General features: G+C 36.4%; 1 protein-coding gene across 2 annotated transcripts in view; it reads left to right on the plus strand.

Moving 5' to 3' along the window:
* The window catches only part of LOC145784309 (uncharacterized), a 64,811-nt gene that overhangs the window by 5,889 nt on the left and 36,399 nt on the right, over positions 1-22,523 (plus strand). The window contains exons 8-11 of one of the 2 annotated variants that reach the window (XM_082596103.1): positions 747-850; positions 1,343-1,461; positions 2,631-2,753; positions 4,012-5,224. In XM_082596103.1, the coding sequence (XP_082452229.1) occupies positions 747-850; positions 1,343-1,461; positions 2,631-2,753; positions 4,012-4,181 (516 nt within the window). In that variant the 3' untranslated portion in view covers positions 4,182-5,224. Of the gene's footprint in view, positions 1-746; positions 851-1,342; positions 1,462-2,630; positions 2,754-4,011; positions 5,225-22,523 lie in introns of those variants that run through there. The other variant, XM_082596104.1, reaches the window with a different exon arrangement.

The following is a 22,523-nucleotide window of genomic DNA, read 5'->3' on the forward strand; positions in this document are numbered from 1 at the left end:
AGTTTTTATCACTGCAGTGAATTTTAATGTTGATCTCATAAAAAATAACAAGAAAAATAAACGACAGTTTTATGGTAATTCGTTTGCAACGTCTATTGCAACGTTAATGTTTGGCAATTCTATAGCTGAACCTTTGTCGGCAACAATTGTAAAGCAATCAGTGACATTAAACACGACATGGAGTGCCAGCATAATTTTGAAATGTTTTCGGAAAAAAAGTCCAATACGTGTTGTTTCGTTGTTTTGAAACAAACAGCCGTTCTAATAATGGAATGAGGTTAAAAAGAATATGGCAAGGTATTAAAAAAAGCAAGGAAACTTGTGAATGAAAATTTAAAGATTACCAAATTTTATCGACATCTCAATTTTAATCGTTGCTGTTTGAGAGAAAGAATTCTTTCAAAAAGTGTACAGTTTTCACCACCTATCCGCTCATTTCGTGGTTTTCAATTAGCATCTAAACACGATTTTGAATTTTTTAAATTCCGCATCATTTGTAGACGCCTTAGTCTCACCACAATGCCACAAACACTTTGACTATTACAATTTTCAAAACAACAGTCCATTACCATTGCAGTGACGTTTTCTTTTTGTATTTTTTGCGAGTTTACGTGTATCCAAATGCTTTTTTCGATCAAAAAAAAAAAACAATAGGAAAATTACATTCAAGCAGTGTTAGCATTTTATTTGTATTTTATATTTATATTTCTATTAACCAAAATAACAACTGCATTTCATATCTTCAGAGACTTCCTTCCAGACTATACAATTCCTATCTTGAAAAATCCAGAGCTTTTGGTTCTAGTAGAAGACAACCGGACAGCACTGGCGCCACAAATCAAGACAGCAGGTTTCCGCATGATATGCTACTTAAACTATGCAAATTAAGAGCCTCTGCACATAGATTGCTACAGAGCAATTCAAATTATTTTGTTTTGAGATAAATGTCTTTCAAACGTTCAATCTCAGAGCACTAAATGAGACTTTGAGGGATCTTCAAAGCGGAAATGGCCAGGTTGAAGACGGAAACACTAGGGCTATGACATTTTCTATGTTTTTCATTTAACACTTCCTGTATCATCAGTAGATGAACTTTTGTATAAAATAACAAAAAAGGACCTAATTCCTCTCAATGTTCAAAAAAGATTTGTTGATTCAACATAGTGACACACCATTTGTTTCTCGGCTGCAGAGAAACATATAGTTGATTGGATGGTGTTGATAGTCCGGAAGAACGCTCTCTTCTTCACAATAGTGACACACTTTTCGAAAACTGTTATTGTTTACTTTTATGTTTTGTGACGTTTCACTTTGCTGTAAACTGATTGTTGACGTTATACAGAGCAAGTTTGCTTTCACCAAGTTTGGAAAGAGAAAATCGTCAAGAACGAAACAGTCCTGGAGTCCCAATTCTCTTTGCTGTACAACAACCACCTTCAATTAGCGAATACCATAAAACAAGTAAGACAAATCTGTTGGTGAATGCTCGGAATATGCGTCTCTTCTTATATAACGCTTCACCTGGACCAGTGGTTCTTAACTTGAGGCCCGCAAAAGCTTCAAGGGAGTTCATAAATACATTTATTTCAAGCAAGTACTAAGTTTTAAACACTAGATCACATATGGGCTAAAGGTGAAATGGAAACTCACCACGCTAAATTACTATATATAGTAACAACTTAACAAGGCGTTCTGACTAACCCTAAGGTACGTTTATTGCACTGATGAGTCCTTGAGGTCGAAACAGTGACGTCTGTGTCTGCATGTTTAAGTTGAATTGTAAGTAGTTTCGCAAAATATTCACGGTTCAAGGTCCCCTTATGACGTTAAAAGTTTTAAAAGAAACCACTGATGTAGACAAATCTTGAATGCGACTGCAAAGTATAACGACTCACTTTACAATGTAGATGTTAACGACCTGTTTTATCGACTCACTTTCGTACACGTAAATAAAAGTTTACTTTGCTTATAGCCTACTAAGAAATGGAATGCTCAGATAGCAAACAACTCTTGCAATGACGTCGGAAAAAAAACAATGTTTTGCAAATTTGTAAAAGGGAGGTTATTTTAATGTAAAGTACTGTAGTTAAAGTAAATTTGTTACCGGTATACACGTGATCTTTATATGTTGTCAACTTACCTGTGCCCTTTGGTAGGCGACGAAGAATGTGTTCTAGAAGCAAACGGATAGGTAACAAGCGTGATACATTGTATCAGTAGAGAAAGAACATGTTACGATTTGTATAATTCAGAGAACCAAAGTGCAGTGAAGAAATCAAACTTCTTACCTTCAACCACTCACTAATTTTTTGTTGATGAGGCTTGACTGGAAAAACTCGGTCTCGTGTGAAAAGGGCGCATCCATGCTTGTCTCGACAGGGTAGGCCGATGAAACGGGTGTCTTGGTCAGGGGTGAACAAACAGAACACAAATTGTCTATAGTCGCCATTTGTTTTTCCATTCATGACTGGTCCAGTTGATGATGGAGGTGTCTTGCTTGTCAGCTTTATAAATTGATGTATACTAAAATTTGCTTTGATTTGTGAATTAGTGGTAATAGGTTAGCCTGCTTTAGTTTTTGGGTGCTCATGTTTTTTTTTTTGGATTAACAATTGTTTTTGTTTTTTAAGTGAATCAACTCAAATTGGCACTTTGCAAGAGTGTTTCTGATGAAGATACAAATATGCTTTACCGGCACTTTTCTGCCATTACAAACCCGCAACAAGGGGCCTATCTTGAAGATTTGCGCCATAGTAAGTTGACGAGTAAACTCTTTTTTTGTTAAAAAGAGTAGGACAGGGTAAAAAGAACCGTTGCTTGACATGTTCGTTTTGCTTGGGTGCCTTCAACCTGTTAGTTTAAACTTGAAGCAAATGCTGAGCATTTGTGTTCTTGCGATTGCTCAAACTAGCTAGGCAGAGCTTAGAGAAGGGTAAAAACAGGAAGCGTTTTATGTTTTCGTTTTCATTTCTTTGTTAGCGCAATGCAAACTTTGCTTTGACTGTGTTTTCACATTCATTGTTAAATATATTGGCAAATACTACACCACGGAAAGCAACGATTTATATGCAAACATAATTTTTTTAAAACAATAAATTTTCATAGACAGATAAAACAAAGTAACTTTAACGGGTTTAACATAATTACACAAAAAATATAGCATAATTAAAATAAACTCAAACGTTTTCGACACGTACTTGTGTCCTCATCAGGAATTACAAATCTGCAATAGCCTATATACATAAAATGAGAATTATAAGATAAATCTGACTATGCACTATTTTCAGTTCGGAGTGTCGTTACAGTTATAGTGCATAGTCAGATTTATCTTATAATTCTCATTTTATGTATGTTGCAGATTTGTAATTCCTGATGAGGACACAAGTACGTGTCGAAAATGTCTGAGTTTATTTTAATTATGTTATATTTTTTGTGTAATACATTATGTTAAACCTGTTAAAGTTACTTTGTTTTGTCTGTCTATGGTTCAACAAAGCGAACTCTCTACGAGTTACGCTTTATCACTTTAATAAATTTTCTGATTTAGAGGAAGGCTTTTTGCGCACAGCCACATATATATTCTATTACAGTAGGGGCCCTCAAATCGAGGTCCAAAAGAGTAAGGGCTTCTCGATGGATTAACATTTTTCGGTTTCTGGGTTGTTGATTAGGTTTGTTTGTTTTTGTTGGTAAATTTTCAATGAAAAATAGCTGTTTGTCCAAACGCCAATGCAATTAAAACGTGCTTACAACAATAAAATGGCTGACTTATTCGTTTCAATGTTGTACCGTGTTTTGTTTCACGATTATTTGTTTTAAAAATTGGCAGGGCTTCCATTGTAATGAAATCTTGCTGTGTCTATACTTTATGCAGCAGTTAATGTTATGAATTATGCCAAAATATTTGAAGTTTAAAACGTTTGTTCTAACCTGTAGGCCTGTTTGCTATCATATTTGGCGTGGACACTAACTGTTTGCAACTGAAAATTGATGCAGAATCATATTTTTTAGATGTCAGAACGGGAAGTGAAAGATTTTGCTCTGTTTTCGAGAAATTGGTAGAAACACTTGGATCTGACTCTTTTCATCCCGAAGCAATTCATCAGTATTTTGAAACAGCCTTCAATCGTCGTTTAGCTGAAGTTGTTGAACCATTTTTATCAGATCCGTCACATTCTTAGTTAAAGTAGCCTACAACCAGTACCGTTGACAGGGGTTCAAGTAGAAGGTCGACTTATACCTGGTCAGGAATGATTTTAGGTTCCCGGAACATCTCAAAGAGCAAACTAAACAAAGAAAACACCGCATATTCTTGAAGTCCTATTGTTTTCTTTGAAAGTATCTTGTTCGGGGGGCCCGGATTTCCCATAGGCACCAGGCCTAAATTATTCCCTCTACTGTACCAAGTAAAACAATTCATACTAGATGCAATAAAGGTGCACTTTTTCTGTCACAGCTTAAAGTATTATTAATGGTTTCGTCGTCCACTTTCATGCAGAAGCAGTTTGATGACTTTAAGATTTGAAGCAAATCAGATATATTTGATAAAGGCCATTTCATTTCATAAATGAATAAAGAAATGTCAGTCATATCTTACGTAGCTCCACACAAAGCAAAAATTACGACTTTTACTTCTTTTTTATTTCTTTAAAGATAACACAACACAATGTGTAAGGAAACATTGTTAACTGCGGACAATAGCTAATGTTTTGATCATTTTATAAAAACTTGAATGTACACATTTATGCAGCATCAATGCACAATTTTAAACTTAAATTACACTTCTGTTTACTACAATAGTTCTATCAGCTTTGCGGACGATATGTTTTCGATTCACGCTCTTTACATCAGTAGACTAATCAAAATCAAAAAGCGGTCAAAAAGTTATTTTGAAGTTAAAAAAGTTATTGGGCCTATTTACTTATAAAGTCATGTTTACTCCGCGAAACAATGAAGTAACTATATGATTTTGTTCAACATAAAATAACTTAAACTCAAGTTTTCTTGTCAAATCACAACCGAGGTCAATTTCAAGCAATAGTCAGATTTATCTTATAATTCTCATTTTATGTATATTGCAGATTTCTGATTCCTGATGAGGACACAAATACATGTCGAAAACGTTTGAGTTTATTTTAATTATGCTAATTTTTTGTGTTATATATTATGTTAAACCTTTTAAAGTTACTTTGTTTTGTCTGTCTATGATTCATTAAAGCGAACTTTCTACCAAAGCTTGCAATGGCTCGGCAAAACGTATGTCCGAAAAACACTTTAATTCAGGGCTTCCCAAACTTTTTTGCTCGCGACCCCTTTTAACTTCCTAACATTTTTCGCGACCCTTTACAGTTGACATGATAAACAGTGCGAAATATACAATCGTGATATTTATTAAAAGGCTTAATTCGAACGAAACTAGAGTAGCATCAAACTACCGATACTCGAAACCTGCTACTTTACACGTAGCCTATTGGAAACAAAACACAATCGAAAACACATTTATTCAGTGTGATGAGTGCGACTACTGCGACTGCTTTCTGCTGCAAAGCAAAACCAGTCGTTGCTCAATGTTTGTTACTGCTGGTCTCAAGGCAGTTTCAATCTTGCTTAGTCTGGAACGGTATTTTCTTGCGATTGTCGTCAACTTTGATAACGTTGACTCGCACAGACGCGTGAACACAAACGGCAGGAGTGCAGTCACTGCTGAGTGAGATAATTAGGCCTATAGATATTCCGGTTTTACCAGCCAAAAAGTGTGAAAATTTTTCCAGAAACGTCAAGCCGCAACGTAGAGTCAGAAAATAGATCAGCATGTTATTCCTGAGATTTGGAAGAGAGGTGCCATGTATTTTGTTTTTGTATTGCAAATAGGTTTTGGATCCAATCTAATTTGGCATTGTTTAATTCTGGAAGAAAATACTTTTAAAACTGTTTTAACAGATTTGACAAGTGGTCGATAACCACAGGCTTAAACAGTTGCTTCCACATCACTGTTAGTCAAAAACTATTGTAGATGAAAAAATTTCAAATGAATCATTTTCAACTTCTTCTTTCTAGATGTTTAAATTTTTAACGAACGCTTCAAGTTTTTGATTAGGCCTACTTGATTTCAATGTAAAAACATTGGTGTTTTTTCCTTAGATGGATAAATTAAGTTCTTTCCATTTTTCAAGCAAATCTCACAAATAGCATAATTTTGAAAGTCAGATGTCTTTGCAGAAATGATGAACCAAGTTTGATTTTTTTTCTGTTGAAAAAACCACGACGTCATTTTTCAACGTTGATAGCATTTTTTAATTTTGTTTTTGAGAGCCATCTTACTTCACAATGCAGTAAAAGGGATTTAAACTGAACTCTCATTACATTTCACCATATAAACTTGCAAAAATACGGGTATTGAGTGTGCGACTAATAAAGTTAATATTTTCACAGCATCTTGCACAATAGCATTTCGATGAGGATAATATTCTTTTTAGCTATAACAAGGTCTCGCAATGAATCATAGCCTATAGTGTGTAAATGCAATATGTGTAGGCCTATCACTCGCAAATCGCACTTTTGCGTGAAACCCAACTATGTCCTGTCATTGCAGAAGCTTCCTCAGTAGACATGCGAAAACAGTCCTTCCAAAATAACTCCATTTCCGTGCAAAATTTGACGAAATTATCGCTACCGTTCGATTTTTTTTGACCAGCTTTTTCAATATTTAGCCACTAGCATGTAGTCCTCAAGCTAGCCCACTACCAGGGCTAGGCCTATTTACGCAGAATCTACAACTCAGTTAAGAATAATGTTTTGAACAGTTACATCAGTTTTAACAATTGCGTTATAAAATAAACGACTGAAAAGTACCATAAGATGCACTACTTTATGTAAAATTGGTATACTCTCTGCGACCCCTGACGTTCGTTACGCGACCCCCAGTTTGGGAAGCCCTGCTTAATTCATTGCCTCGTGACGTCATCGGCTGAGTGGTGAGAAAATCTGCGCGATGCTTGGGAGAGCACCGGTTTGACACCGCTCCAGAGTAAGCCGCTGTGTCCCAGCAAAACACATTATGGAATGCTAAAATATTGGAAATATTTGACATAGTGCGGTCATGTTATCTTTTGCTGTTTCCAAGAGTAGGTTGGGCTTTTATATATTTTGGCATTGGACGCATGATTCACCCATAAACTATTTTCAAACTGTTATGACGAATAAACTTTACAATTTGCTATAGTTTGTGATCCGTTTGAAACGACTTGCAGAAATTGGTAATCGTTGATGCAGGCTGAAGGATACCCAGGATTTCTTGCGCACATGCATTCTGCTACATTAGGGATCCCCTATCGGAGGTGCTTATTCAATTTTTAAAGGTCCACGTTCATCAACATCTTTTGGTTTCTATTTTGAGATATTGATTGAGTTTGTTTATGTTATAAATTAATTGACTGAAAAATAGCGGTTTGTCCAAACGCGATGTAATTAAATAATTGTCTACTGACGATACGAAGACGGATGAGAATTTTTTATTCGTGTAAACAATGCATTCTGTTTTTTAATTTAATTAGCTATATTTTGAAAATTGGCGTGATTCCGTTATTTTAAAGAAGCAAATGAAACTTATTGTTTCTATGCTGTTCATCGCAGTTTAAATATGTAAAACCCATTTAAAGTTTAAATCATCGGTGCTAACTTGTAGCTACCACAAGTGGTAGGCCTATAGAAGGTTTGCTTTCATGTTTGGAGTCCGCCACATTTGTTGTTGCTACAAAAAGTGATGCAAAAACAGCTTTTTCTTAGATGTCAGAACGACTAGTGAAAGATTTTGAAAATTTTTTGAGAAATTGGTAGAAACACTTGGATCTGACTCCTTTCATTCCGAAGCAATTCATCAGTATTTTAAAACAGCCGTCAACCGTCGTTTAGCTGAAGTCGTGGAGCCATTTTTATCTTCCCGGTCGGCTTAATAATTTAATTTTATGATTTAAAAAAAAAATATGATGAAGAATATAAACTATTCTTAAGAAACGTCACTTTATTTCACAAACACACATTTATGACGCATCAAATATACGTTTATAAACCTTAAGTTGCACTGTTTCAACAACAATAGTTTAGTCTACTATGCCTTGATGTGATAAACATTGAAATGCCTAATTGAAGCTTTTGTTCACTAAAAACACAAAACAATAAGAAGTAACGACAACAACGGTAACATAGTCGGTCTACAACACGAACTTCTAACAGAGTTCCAAACATAATAATAATGTTATGGTTTATTTATTGTCGCTTTACAACAGCAAAGGTCTTTTAGCGAAGGGTCATTTTTAATTTTATATCAGATTTTAAGATGTCATCACATTATTACCCGATTTATTCTCCCTGCGTTATGCAAGAAAGAACATAATCGGTACAGTTTTTAAAGTTTTCGGTTTGAAACGACCTGGAATCGAACTCGGATCTACCAGAGTGAAAACGAAACCACTCAGTCACTGAGCTGGTTAGTTTCAAACATAAGACTGCGACGTTCTGGAAAACCAGTTGAAAGAAAAGATTGGTTCAGTGTGAGAATGCCAATCGAGATGTTCATTCATACCTTGTCATGCCAGTGTCCAGTAGCGTAGCCAGGAATTTTGAAAGGGGGGGGGGGGGGTTTGACGACCCAGCGGCGGGGGGTCTGGAGGACCTCTCCCAGAACATTTTGAAAAATTACTTTGAATTTGGTGCATTCTGAGAGCATGTTTAACAAAACTGTGGGTATGAATATTCCTGTAAAATGGTGCTGTCCGGTGGCATAGCAAAAAGATAAGATCATCGTTTCTTCGGCATTTTTCGGAAATAAAGCTAAGCTTCTATGTTTTTTTGTTGTTAATTCCTGGCTGAGATGTTTGGTATTGGCAAAACTCGCTCTTTTAATGCAATTTTGTTTAAAATTAGGCAATTTTTTTTTTAGACTGAAAGCATCATTCTCAAGCATAAAGAGACTGAAAGCATAATTCTCAATATCGTGACGTCACACGCGTGCCAATGGGGGGGGGGGTTGTAACCCCCAAAACTCCCCCTTGGCTACGCCACTGCCAGTGTCGGAGCCAGATAAAAGCATCGTCAGTAGTATTTTTTAGGTCGTTGTCGTCGCAAGGAGTGGTACCGGAGCGGTTAGGGAGGACGTGCTTCATTGTCTAAGCCACAATCCCACATTGGGTCGGGAGTCATCTTCCATTAAACAAGTTGCTTTCATTACTCCCGACTCCGAAGCAGGCTCTATTTAAGCAATAGGCTACAACTCACTTTCTTCTATCAAGTGTGGGAACTTGTTAAAGGCTTTCGGAGGGACTTGAAATACTCAGAAGTCTACATTTTCAATCGTGCAGTTTGCCACGCTTGTGTGTTCCAATGGGATAACTTTGACGAAGCTCTTACGTGACTTAAGTCTCGCCTGGATAGTACTTGTTCACAGAGAGTGTGGCGTAGGTCGGATAGCATATTTGTTTTACCATATGCTTCTTTTTTGTAGCAACTTTTCTTCGGATATAAAGTGGAACTACAGTAGCCTATTGTATAGTTGCTAAGTTATAAAGGTTCAAAATTGGTGTTAAACGGAAAGCAGGCAGTCGCAATGTTGGTAAGACGTAAATATCGGAACCTTTGCATTTGTTTTAGTTTTGCATACTTTAAACCAATGGTTCTCAACCTTTTTTGTCTCGACCCACAATCGTATCTGTGGGAGATATGGCGATTTTAATAGAGGATTTAGAAAAAATATTGGGGGCACCAAAGTTTCAAAGAAATAAAATTTGTATAAAAGAAAAAAAAAAAAAAACAGCGTGGAGGGGTATCAGAGGCTTGCTTTCCAAGAAAAGATGCTTTTAGTTTCGTTTTTTTTTTTTTGATTTTTGCGCATTTTTAGACTCGAACAGCCTATATTTTTGATCGACCTACACTTTGTATGTGATCACATTTATCAAATCTGGACTTCCGTGGCAGTTTGAGTTACAAGCTTTGTATTGAAATCGATATTACGTTTTAAACAATTTTCTTTTGCGACCACAGTATAAGATTTCAATAAATTTATTTATGAAGGTTTGTAGAGTGTTGTGTAGTTTTCCATTGAAATTTCAAAAATTCGCCAAGGTGATCTCAACGTAAACACTGAAATAAATAAGTTTAATTGTTTGACTTGTTGAGTGTTTAATTCAAAGTTTACTTCTGAGTATTGCATTATAGTTTTTTAGTTTTTGAGGAGCGCCGGAAATAATTTCTTTTCCTTCAATCTACTGTTAAAACTCTGCGTAGGCTACCCAATGCGGCCGACTTGATTAATATAATTTGTTTGAGGGGGCAAAGCGAGCTAGAAATTTTGCAATGTTAACAGGTAGGCTATAGAAAGATCCAGATATAGCAGGTATGATAAAATATTTAGGAGTAGGCTACCGGTAATCGACTTTTGCTGCTTCCAGCTGCCTTTTGTGTTGCATGCGTGATTTGCAGAGTGTAGGCTAAGGCTACCATGTGCTGTCGCCAGTGGTGGCTTTGGGGTGGGCAAACTGGGAGACCGCCCAGGGCCCGCAAATTTATGGGGCCCGCGCTTATCCAAAATATGCAAAAATATAATTTACATTATAAGCACTAGCAGAAAGCAGAAGGCTAACTTAAACTTTTCCACCATAGTTCACTGTGCCAGTTACTGTAGCTTCAGGGGAAAGATCATTTTCTAAACTAAAGTTGATAGAAAATTACCTTCGCTCTACAATGAGCCAAGAACGCTTGGTTGGACTAGCTGTTGTTTCAATTGAGCACAATGTGGGCAAAACATTGGACAATAATTAAAGAGTTTGCCGCAATAAAAGCTAGAAATGTGCATTTTGTGTAAGTGCTGCAGACGGATGGTGTAGGACTCGGAGGGTAGTAGGTCTAGGTGTGGTGGTACAACATAGCATCAGAGTGATGTGAAGATGCCACAGCATGAAATACACCTTTCTCGCTTACCATCGCTGTTTGTTGTTGTATTGTGGTAATAATTATTATAGATGTAAGGTTTTAGCGATGGTTTAAAATGCTAATTAGCTGTCTCATGAAATTCTATCTGTCATACGGATATTCTAACCAATTTGACTATCTGACTCCATTAACTATTTCCACACAATTATTAGCCTACTTGAATTATAATTTTTAGTTATCATAAGGTGCTGGTGCTCATATAATATTGTAAGTTTATAAAAAAAATGATTTTAAACATTATAGAATAACGAAACAAAATGTTACGAATTTTCACATTTCAACAGTCGTCCAAATGGTGTTATGATTTATGGTTATTTGAGTTTGCGCACTTTAATTTGTCGATATCGGGCTGTAGGTGGCCCTCATATTACTTCTTGCCCAGGGCCCACAAAACCTTATGCCCACCACTGGCTGTCGCAATGGGTGCAAAAGAAAAACGATTATTGTTACCCCATTAATAAAAACCTACCTAATGACTATTAATGTTTTTTCTGTTGACGAATAAATTATTCGTCAAACTCTACAATTTGCGACATGAAAGCTCAGCCGTATGGCCATGGGACCATAACATTTTAGCAGGGACAAAAAGCCCAAATCTGCCCAATTTTATTAAAAATATCCAAACATTATATCGACTGAGCTTAAGAACATACTGTAGTAGCCAATATACATTATGGCAGTTGTTCCCAAACTGTGGGACGTGTATCACAAATTATGGTAAGTTTGTGTTGTAGACCGACTATGTTACCGTTGTTGTCGTTACTTCTTATTGTTTTGTGTTTTTAGTGAACAAAAGCTTCAATTAGGCATTTCAATGTTTATCACATCAAGGCATAGTAGACTAAACTATTGTTGTTGAAACAGTGCAACTTAAGGTTTATAAACGTATATTTGATGCGTCATAAATGTGTGTTTGTGAAATAAAGTGACGTTTCTTAAGAATAGTTTATATTCTTCATCATATTTTTTTTTTAAATCATAAAATTAAATTATTAAGCCGACCGGGAAGATAAAAATGGCTCCACGACTTCAGCTAAACGACGGTTGACGGCTGTTTTAAAATACTGATGAATTGCTTCGGAATGAAAGGAGTCAGATCCAAGTGTTTCTACCAATTTCTCAAAAAATTTTCAAAATCTTTCACTAGTCGTTCTGACATCTAAGAAAAAGCTGTTTTTGCATCACTTTTTGTAGCAACAACAAATGTGGCGGACTCCAAACATGAAAGCAAACCTTCTATAGGCCTACCACTTGTGGTAGCTACAAGTTAGCACCGATGATTTAAACTTTAAATGGGTTTTACATATTTAAACTGCGATGAACAGCATAGAAACAATAAGTTTCATTTGCTTCTTTAAAATAACGGAATCACGCCAATTTTCAAAATATAGCTAATTAAATAAAAAAACAGAATGCATTGTTTACACGAATAAAAAATTCTCATCCGTCTTCGTATCGTCAGTAGACAATTATTTAATTACATCGCGTTTGGACAAACCGCTATTTTTCAGTCAATTAATTTATAACATAAACAAACTCAATCAATATCTCAAAATAGAAACCAAAAGATGTTGATGAACGTGGACCTTTAAAAATTGAATAAGCACCTCCGATAGGGGATCCCTAATGTAGCAGAATGCATGTGCGCAAGAAATCCTGGGTATCCTTCAGCCTGCATCAACGATTACCAATTTCTGCAAGTCGTTTCAAACGGATCACAAACTATAGCAAATTGTAAAGTTTATTCGTCATAACAGTTTGAAAATAGTTTATGGGTGAATCATGCGTCCAATGCCAAAATATATAAAAGCCCAACCTACTCTTGGAAACAGCAAAAGATAACATGACCGCACTATGTCAAATATTTCCAATATTTTAGCATTCCATAATGTGTTTTGCTGGGACACAGCGGCTTACTCTGGAGCGGTGTCAAACCGGTGCTCTCCCAAGCATCGCGCAGATTTTCTCACCACTCAGCCGATGACGTCACGAGGCAATGAATTAAGCAGGGCTTCCCAAACTGGGGGTCGCGTAACGAACGTCAGGGGTCGCAGAGAGTATACCAATTTTACATAAAGTAGTGCATCTTATGGTACTTTTCAGTCGTTTATTTTATAACGCAATTGTTAAAACTGATGTAACTGTTCAAAACATTATTCTTAACTGAGTTGTAGATTCTGCGTAAATAGGCCTAGCCCTGGTAGTGGGCTAGCTTGAGGACTACATGCTAGTGGCTAAATATTGAAAAAGCTGGTCAAAAAAAATCGAACGGTAGCGATAATTTCGTCAAATTTTGCACGGAAATGGAGTTATTTTGGAAGGACTGTTTTCGCATGTCTACTGAGGAAGCTTCTGCAATGACAGGACATAGTTGGGTTTCACGCAAAAGTGCGATTTGCGAGTGATAGGCCTACACATATTGCATTTACACACTATAGGCTATGATTCATTGCGAGACCTTGTTATAGCTAAAAAGAATATTATCCTCATCGAAATGCTATTGTGCAAGATGCTGTGAAAATATTAACTTTATTAGTCGTACACTCAATACCCGTATTTTTGCAAGTTTATATGGTGAAATGTAATGAGAGTTCAGTTTAAATCCCTTTTACTGCATTGTGAAGTAAGATGGCTCTCAAAAACAAAATTAAAAAATGCTATTAACGTTGAAAAATGACGTCGTGGTTTTTTCAACAGAAAAAAAATCAAACTTGGTTCATCATTTCTGCAAAGACATCTGACTTTCAAAATTATGCTATTTGTGAGATTTGCTTGAAAAATGGAAAGAACTTAATTTATCCATCTAAGGAAAAAACACCAATGTTTTTACATTGAAATCAAGTAGGCCTAATCAAAAACTTGAAGCGTTCGTTAAAAATTTAAACATCTAGAAAGAAGAAGTTGAAAATGATTCATTTGAAATTTTTTCATCTACAATAGTTTTTGACTAACAGTGATGTGGAAGCAACTGTTTAAGCCTGTGGTTATCGACCACTTGTCAAATCTGTTAAAACAGTTTTAAAAGTATTTTCTTCCAGAATTAAACAATGCCAAATTAGATTGGATCCAAAACCTATTTGCAATACAAAAACAAAATACATGGCACCTCTCTTCCAAATCTCAGGAATAACATGCTGATCTATTTTCTGACTCTACGTTGCGGCTTGACGTTTCTGGAAAAATTTTCACACTTTTTGGCTGGTAAAAGCGGAATATCTATAGGCCTAATTATCTCACTCAGCAGTGACTGCACTCCTGCCGTTTGTGTTCACGCGTCTGTGCGAGTCAACGTTATCAAAGTTGACGACAATCGCAAGAAAATACAGTTCCAGACTAAGCAAGATTGAAACCACCTTGAGACCAGCAGTAACAAACATTGAGCAACGACTGGTTTTGCTTTGCAGCAGAAAGCAGTCGCAGTAGTCGCACTCATCACACTGAATAAATGTGTTTTCGATTGTGTTTTGTTTCCAATAGGCTACGTGTAAAGTAGCAGGTTTCGAGTATCGGTAGTTTGATGCTACTCTAGTTTCGTTCGAATTAAGCCTTTTAATAAATATCACGATTGTATATTTCGCACTGTTTATCATGTCAACTGTAAAGGGTCGCGAAAAATGTTAGGAAATTAAAAGGGGTCGCGAGCAAAAAAGTTTGGGAAGCCCTGAATTAAAGTGTTTTTCGGACATACGTTTTGCCGAGCCATTGCAAGCTTTGGTAGAAAGTTCGCTTTAATGAATCATAGACAGACAAAACAAAGTAACTTTAAAAGGTTTAACATAATATATAACACAAAAAATTAGCATAATTAAAATAAACTCAAACGTTTTCGACACGTATTTGTGTCCTCATCAGGAATTAGAAATCTGCAAGACTCAGAGGTATGAATATTCCTGTAAAATGGTGCTGTCCGGTGGCATAGCAAAAAGATAAGATCATCGTTTCTTCGGCATTTTTCGGAAATAAAGCTAAGCTTCTATGTTTTTTTGTTGTTAATTCCTGGCTGAGATGTTTGGTATTGGCAAAACTCGCTCTTTTAATGCAATTTTGTTTAAAATTAGGCAATTTTTTTTTTAGACTGAAAGCATCATTCTCAAGCATAAAGAGACTGAAAGCATAATTCTCAATATCGTGACGTCACACGCGTGCCAATTGGGGGGGGGGTTGTAACCCCCAAAACTCCCCCTTGGCTACGCCACTGCCAGTGTCGGAGCCAGATAAAAGCATCGTCAGTAGTATTTTTTAGGTCGTTGTCGTCGCAAGGAGTGGTACCGGAGCGGTTAGGGAGGACGTGCTTCATTGTCTAAGCCACAATCCCACATTGGGTCGGGAGTCATCTTCCATTAAACAAGTTGCTTTCATTACTCCCGACTCCGAAGCAGGCTCTATTTAAGCAATAGGCTACAACTCACTTTCTTCTATCAAGTGTGGGAACTTGTTAAAGGCTTTCGGAGGGACTTGAAATACTCAGAAGTCTACATTTTCAATCGTGCAGTTTGCCACGCTTGTGTGTTCCAATGGGATAACTTTGACGAAGCTCTTACGTGACTTAAGTCTCGCCTGGATAGTACTTGTTCACAGAGAGTGTGGCGTAGGTCGGATAGCATATTTGTTTTACCATATGCTTCTTTTTTGTAGCAACTTTTCTTCGGATATAAAGTGGAACTACAGTAGCCTATTGTATAGTTGCTAAGTTATAAAGGTTCAAAATTGGTGTTAAACGGAAAGCAGGCAGTCGCAATGTTGGTAAGACGTAAATATCGGAACCTTTGCATTTGTTTTAGTTTTGCATACTTTAAACCAATGGTTCTCAACCTTTTTTGTCTCGACCCACAATCGTATCTGTGGGAGATATGGCGATTTTAATAGAGGATTTAGAAAAAATATTGGGGGCACCAAAGTTTCAAAGAAATAAAATTTGTATAAAAGAAAAAAAAAAAAAAACAGCGTGGAGGGGTATCAGAGGCTTGCTTTCCAAGAAAAGATGCTTTTAGTTTCGTTTTTTTTTTTTTGATTTTTGCGCATTTTTAGACTCGAACAGCCTATATTTTTGATCGACCTACACTTTGTATGTGATCACATTTATCAAATCTGGACTTCCGTGGCAGTTTGAGTTACAAGCTTTGTATTGAAATCGATATTACGTTTTAAACAATTTTCTTTTGCGACCACAGTATAAGATTTCAATAAATTTATTTATGAAGGTTTGTAGAGTGTTGTGTAGTTTTCCATTGAAATTTCAAAAATTCGCCAAGGTGATCTCAACGTAAACACTGAAATAAATAAGTTTAATTGTTTGACTTGTTGAGTGTTTAATTCAAAGTTTACTTCTGAGTATTGCATTATAGTTTTTTAGTTTTTGAGGAGCGCCGGAAATAATTTCTTTTCCTTCAATCTACTGTTAAAACTCTGCGTAGGCTACCCAATGCGGCCGACTTGATTAATATAATTTGTTTGAGGGGGCAAAGCGAGCTAGAAATTTTGCAATGTTAACAGGTAGGCTATAGAAAGATCCAGATATAGCAGGTATGATAAAATATTTAGGAGTAGGCTACCGGTAATCGACTTTTGCTGCTTCCAGCTGCCTTTTGTGTTGCATGCGTGATTTGCAGAGTGTAGGCTAAGGCTACCATGTGCTGTCGCCAGTGGTGGCTTTGGGGTGGGCAAACTGGGAGACCGCCCAGGGCCCGCAAATTTATGGGGCCCGCGCTTATCCAAAATATGCAAAAATATAATTTACATTATAAGCACTAGCAGAAAGCAGAAGGCTAACTTAAACTTTTCCACCATAGTTCACTGTGCCAGTTACTGTAGCTTCAGGGGAAAGATCATTTTCTAAACTAAAGTTGATAGAAAATTACCTTCGCTCTACAATGAGCCAAGAACGCTTGGTTGGACTAGCTGTTGTTTCAATTGAGCACAATGTGGGCAAAACATTGGACAATAATTAAAGAGTTTGCCGCAATAAAAGCTAGAAATGTGCATTTTGTGTAAGTGCTGCAGACGGATGGTGTAGGACTCGGAGGGTAGTAGGTCTAGGTGTGGTGGTACAACATAGCATCAGAGTGATGTGAAGATGCCACAGCATGAAATACACCTTTCTCGCTTACCATCGCTGTTTGTTGTTGTATTGTGGTAATAATTATTATAGATGTAAGGTTTTAGCGATGGTTTAAAATGCTAATTAGCTGTCTCATGAAATTCTATCTGTCATACGGATATTCTAACCAATTTGACTATCTGACTCCATTAACTATTTCCACACAATTATTAGCCTACTTGAATTATAATTTTTAGTTATCATAAGGTGCTGGTGCTCATATAATATTGTAAGTTTATAAAAAAAATGATTTTAAACATTATAGAATAACGAAACAAAATGTTACGAATTTTCACATTTCAACAGTCGTCCAAATGGTGTTATGATTTATGGTTATTTGAGTTTGCGCACTTTAATTTGTCGATATCGGGCTGTAGGTGGCCCTCATATTACTTCTTGCCCAGGGCCCACAAAACCTTATGCCCACCACTGGCTGTCGCAATGGGTGCAAAAGAAAAACGATTATTGTTACCCCATTAATAAAAACCTACCTAATGACTATTAATGTTTTTTCTGTTGACGAATAAATTATTCGTCAAACTCTACAATTTGCGACATGAAAGCTCAGCCGTATGGCCATGGGACCATAACATTTTAGCAGGGACAAAAAGCCCAAATCTGCCCAATTTTATTAAAAATATCCAAACATTATATCGACTGAGCTTAAGAACATACTGTAGTAGCCAATATACATTATGGCAGTTGTTCCCAAACTGTGGGACGTGTATCACAAATTATGGTAAGTTTGTGTTGTAGACCGACTATGTTACCGTTGTTGTCGTTACTTCTTATTGTTTTGTGTTTTTAGTGAACAAAAGCTTCAATTAGGCATTTCAATGTTTATCACATCAAGGCATAGTAGACTAAACTATTGTTGTTGAAACAGTGCAACTTAAGGTTTATAAACGTATATTTGATGCGTCATAAATGTGTGTTTGTGAAATAAAGTGACGTTTCTTAAGAATAGTTTATATTCTTCATCATATTTTTTTTTTAAATCATAAAATTAAATTATTAAGCCGACCGGGAAGATAAAAATGGCTCCACGACTTCAGCTAAACGACGGTTGACGGCTGTTTTAAAATACTGATGAATTGCTTCGGAATGAAAGGAGTCAGATCCAAGTGTTTCTACCAATTTCTCAAAAAATTTTCAAAATCTTTCACTAGTCGTTCTGACATCTAAGAAAAAGCTGTTTTTGCATCACTTTTTGTAGCAACAACAAATGTGGCGGACTCCAAACATGAAAGCAAACCTTCTATAGGCCTACCACTTGTGGTAGCTACAAGTTAGCACCGATGATTTAAACTTTAAATGGGTTTTACATATTTAAACTGCGATGAACAGCATAGAAACAATAAGTTTCATTTGCTTCTTTAAAATAACGGAATCACGCCAATTTTCAAAATATAGCTAATTAAATAAAAAAACAGAATGCATTGTTTACACGAATAAAAAATTCTCATCCGTCTTCGTATCGTCAGTAGACAATTATTTAATTACATCGCGTTTGGACAAACCGCTATTTTTCAGTCAATTAATTTATAACATAAACAAACTCAATCAATATCTCAAAATAGAAACCAAAAGATGTTGATGAACGTGGACCTTTAAAAATTGAATAAGCACCTCCGATAGGGGATCCCTAATGTAGCAGAATGCATGTGCGCAAGAAATCCTGGGTATCCTTCAGCCTGCATCAACGATTACCAATTTCTGCAAGTCGTTTCAAACGGATCACAAACTATAGCAAATTGTAAAGTTTATTCGTCATAACAGTTTGAAAATAGTTTATGGGTGAATCATGCGTCCAATGCCAAAATATATAAAAGCCCAACCTACTCTTGGAAACAGCAAAAGATAACATGACCGCACTATGTCAAATATTTCCAATATTTTAGCATTCCATAATGTGTTTTGCTGGGACACAGCGGCTTACTCTGGAGCGGTGTCAAACCGGTGCTCTCCCAAGCATCGCGCAGATTTTCTCACCACTCAGCCGATGACGTCACGAGGCAATGAATTAAGCAGGGCTTCCCAAACTGGGGGTCGCGTAACGAACGTCAGGGGTCGCAGAGAGTATACCAATTTTACATAAAGTAGTGCATCTTATGGTACTTTTCAGTCGTTTATTTTATAACGCAATTGTTAAAACTGATGTAACTGTTCAAAACATTATTCTTAACTGAGTTGTAGATTCTGCGTAAATAGGCCTAGCCCTGGTAGTGGGCTAGCTTGAGGACTACATGCTAGTGGCTAAATATTGAAAAAGCTGGTCAAAAAAAATCGAACGGTAGCGATAATTTCGTCAAATTTTGCACGGAAATGGAGTTATTTTGGAAGGACTGTTTTCGCATGTCTACTGAGGAAGCTTCTGCAATGACAGGACATAGTTGGGTTTCACGCAAAAGTGCGATTTGCGAGTGATAGGCCTACACATATTGCATTTACACACTATAGGCTATGATTCATTGCGAGACCTTGTTATAGCTAAAAAGAATATTATCCTCATCGAAATGCTATTGTGCAAGATGCTGTGAAAATATTAACTTTATTAGTCGTACACTCAATACCCGTATTTTTGCAAGTTTATATGGTGAAATGTAATGAGAGTTCAGTTTAAATCCCTTTTACTGCATTGTGAAGTAAGATGGCTCTCAAAAACAAAATTAAAAAATGCTATTAACGTTGAAAAATGACGTCGTGGTTTTTTCAACAGAAAAAAAATCAAACTTGGTTCATCATTTCTGCAAAGACATCTGACTTTCAAAATTATGCTATTTGTGAGATTTGCTTGAAAAATGGAAAGAACTTAATTTATCCATCTAAGGAAAAAACACCAATGTTTTTACATTGAAATCAAGTAGGCCTAATCAAAAACTTGAAGCGTTCGTTAAAAATTTAAACATCTAGAAAGAAGAAGTTGAAAATGATTCATTTGAAATTTTTTCATCTACAATAGTTTTTGACTAACAGTGATGTGGAAGCAACTGTTTAAGCCTGTGGTTATCGACCACTTGTCAAATCTGTTAAAACAGTTTTAAAAGTATTTTCTTCCAGAATTAAACAATGCCAAATTAGATTGGATCCAAAACCTATTTGCAATACAAAAACAAAATACATGGCACCTCTCTTCCAAATCTCAGGAATAACATGCTGATCTATTTTCTGACTCTACGTTGCGGCTTGACGTTTCTGGAAAAATTTTCACACTTTTTGGCTGGTAAAAGCGGAATATCTATAGGCCTAATTATCTCACTCAGCAGTGACTGCACTCCTGCCGTTTGTGTTCACGCGTCTGTGCGAGTCAACGTTATCAAAGTTGACGACAATCGCAAGAAAATACAGTTCCAGACTAAGCAAGATTGAAACCACCTTGAGACCAGCAGTAACAAACATTGAGCAACGACTGGTTTTGCTTTGCAGCAGAAAGCAGTCGCAGTAGTCGCACTCATCACACTGAATAAATGTGTTTTCGATTGTGTTTTGTTTCCAATAGGCTACGTGTAAAGTAGCAGGTTTCGAGTATCGGTAGTTTGATGCTACTCTAGTTTCGTTCGAATTAAGCCTTTTAATAAATATCACGATTGTATATTTCGCACTGTTTATCATGTCAACTGTAAAGGGTCGCGAAAAATGTTAGGAAATTAAAAGGGGTCGCGAGCAAAAAAGTTTGGGAAGCCCTGAATTAAAGTGTTTTTCGGACATACGTTTTGCCGAGCCATTGCAAGCTTTGGTAGAAAGTTCGCTTTAATGAATCATAGACAGACAAAACAAAGTAACTTTAAAAGGTTTAACATAATATATAACACAAAAAATTAGCATAATTAAAATAAACTCAAACGTTTTCGACACGTATTTGTGTCCTCATCAGGAATTAGAAATCTGCAAGACTCAGAGGTATGAATATTCCTGTAAAATGGTGCTGTCCGGTGGCATAGCAAAAAGATAAGATCATCGTTTCTTCGGCATTTTTCGGAAATAAAGCTAAGCTTCTATGTTTTTTTGTTGTTAATTCCTGGCTGAGATGTTTGGTATTGGCAAAACTCGCTCTTTTAATGCAATTTTGTTTAAAATTAGGCAATTTTTTTTTTAGACTGAAAGCATCATTCTCAAGCATAAAGAGACTGAAAGCATAATTCTCAATATCGTGACGTCACACGCGTGCCAATTGGGGGGGGGGTTGTAACCCCCAAAACTCCCCCTTGGCTACGCCACTGCCAGTGTCGGAGCCAGATAAAAGCATCGTCAGTAGTATTTTTTAGGTCGTTGTCGTCGCAAGGAGTGGTACCGGAGCGGTTAGGGAGGACGTGCTTCATTGTCTAAGCCACAATCCCACATTGGGTCGGGAGTCATCTTCCATTAAACAAGTTGCTTTCATTACTCCCGACTCCGAAGCAGGCTCTATTTAAGCAATAGGCTACAACTCACTTTCTTCTATCAAGTGTGGGAACTTGTTAAAGGCTTTCGGAGGGACTTGAAATACTCAGAAGTCTACATTTTCAATCGTGCAGTTTGCCACGCTTGTGTGTTCCAATGGGATAACTTTGACGAAGCTCTTACGTGACTTAAGTCTCGCCTGGATAGTACTTGTTCACAGAGAGTGTGGCGTAGGTCGGATAGCATATTTGTTTTACCATATGCTTCTTTTTTGTAGCAACTTTTCTTCGGATATAAAGTGGAACTACAGTAGCCTATTGTATAGTTGCTAAGTTATAAAGGTTCAAAATTGGTGTTAAACGGAAAGCAGGCAGTCGCAATGTTGGTAAGACGTAAATATCGGAACCTTTGCATTTGTTTTAGTTTTGCATACTTTAAACCAATGGTTCTCAACCTTTTTTGTCTCGACCCACAATCGTATCTGTGGGAGATATGGCGATTTTAATAGAGGATTTAGAAAAAATATTGGGGGCACCAAAGTTTCAAAGAAATAAAATTTGTATAAAAGAAAAAAAAAAAAAAACAGCGTGGAGGGGTATCAGAGGCTTGCTTTCCAAGAAAAGATGCTTTTAGTTTCGTTTTTTTTTTTTTGATTTTTGCGCATTTTTAGACTCGAACAGCCTATATTTTTGATCGACCTACACTTTGTATGTGATCACATTTATCAAATCTGGACTTCCGTGGCAGTTTGAGTTACAAGCTTTGTATTGAAATCGATATTACGTTTTAAACAATTTTCTTTTGCGACCACAGTATAAGATTTCAATAAATTTATTTATGAAGGTTTGTAGAGTGTTGTGTAGTTTTCCATTGAAATTTCAAAAATTCGCCAAGGTGATCTCAACGTAAACACTGAAATAAATAAGTTTAATTGTTTGACTTGTTGAGTGTTTAATTCAAAGTTTACTTCTGAGTATTGCATTATAGTTTTTTAGTTTTTGAGGAGCGCCGGAAATAATTTCTTTTCCTTCAATCTACTGTTAAAACTCTGCGTAGGCTACCC

This window comes from Aplidium turbinatum, chromosome 15 (assembly GCF_918807975.1).
Source record: "Aplidium turbinatum chromosome 15, kaAplTurb1.1, whole genome shotgun sequence".
NCBI classification, from domain to species: Eukaryota; Metazoa; Chordata; class Ascidiacea; order Aplousobranchia; family Polyclinidae; genus Aplidium; species Aplidium turbinatum.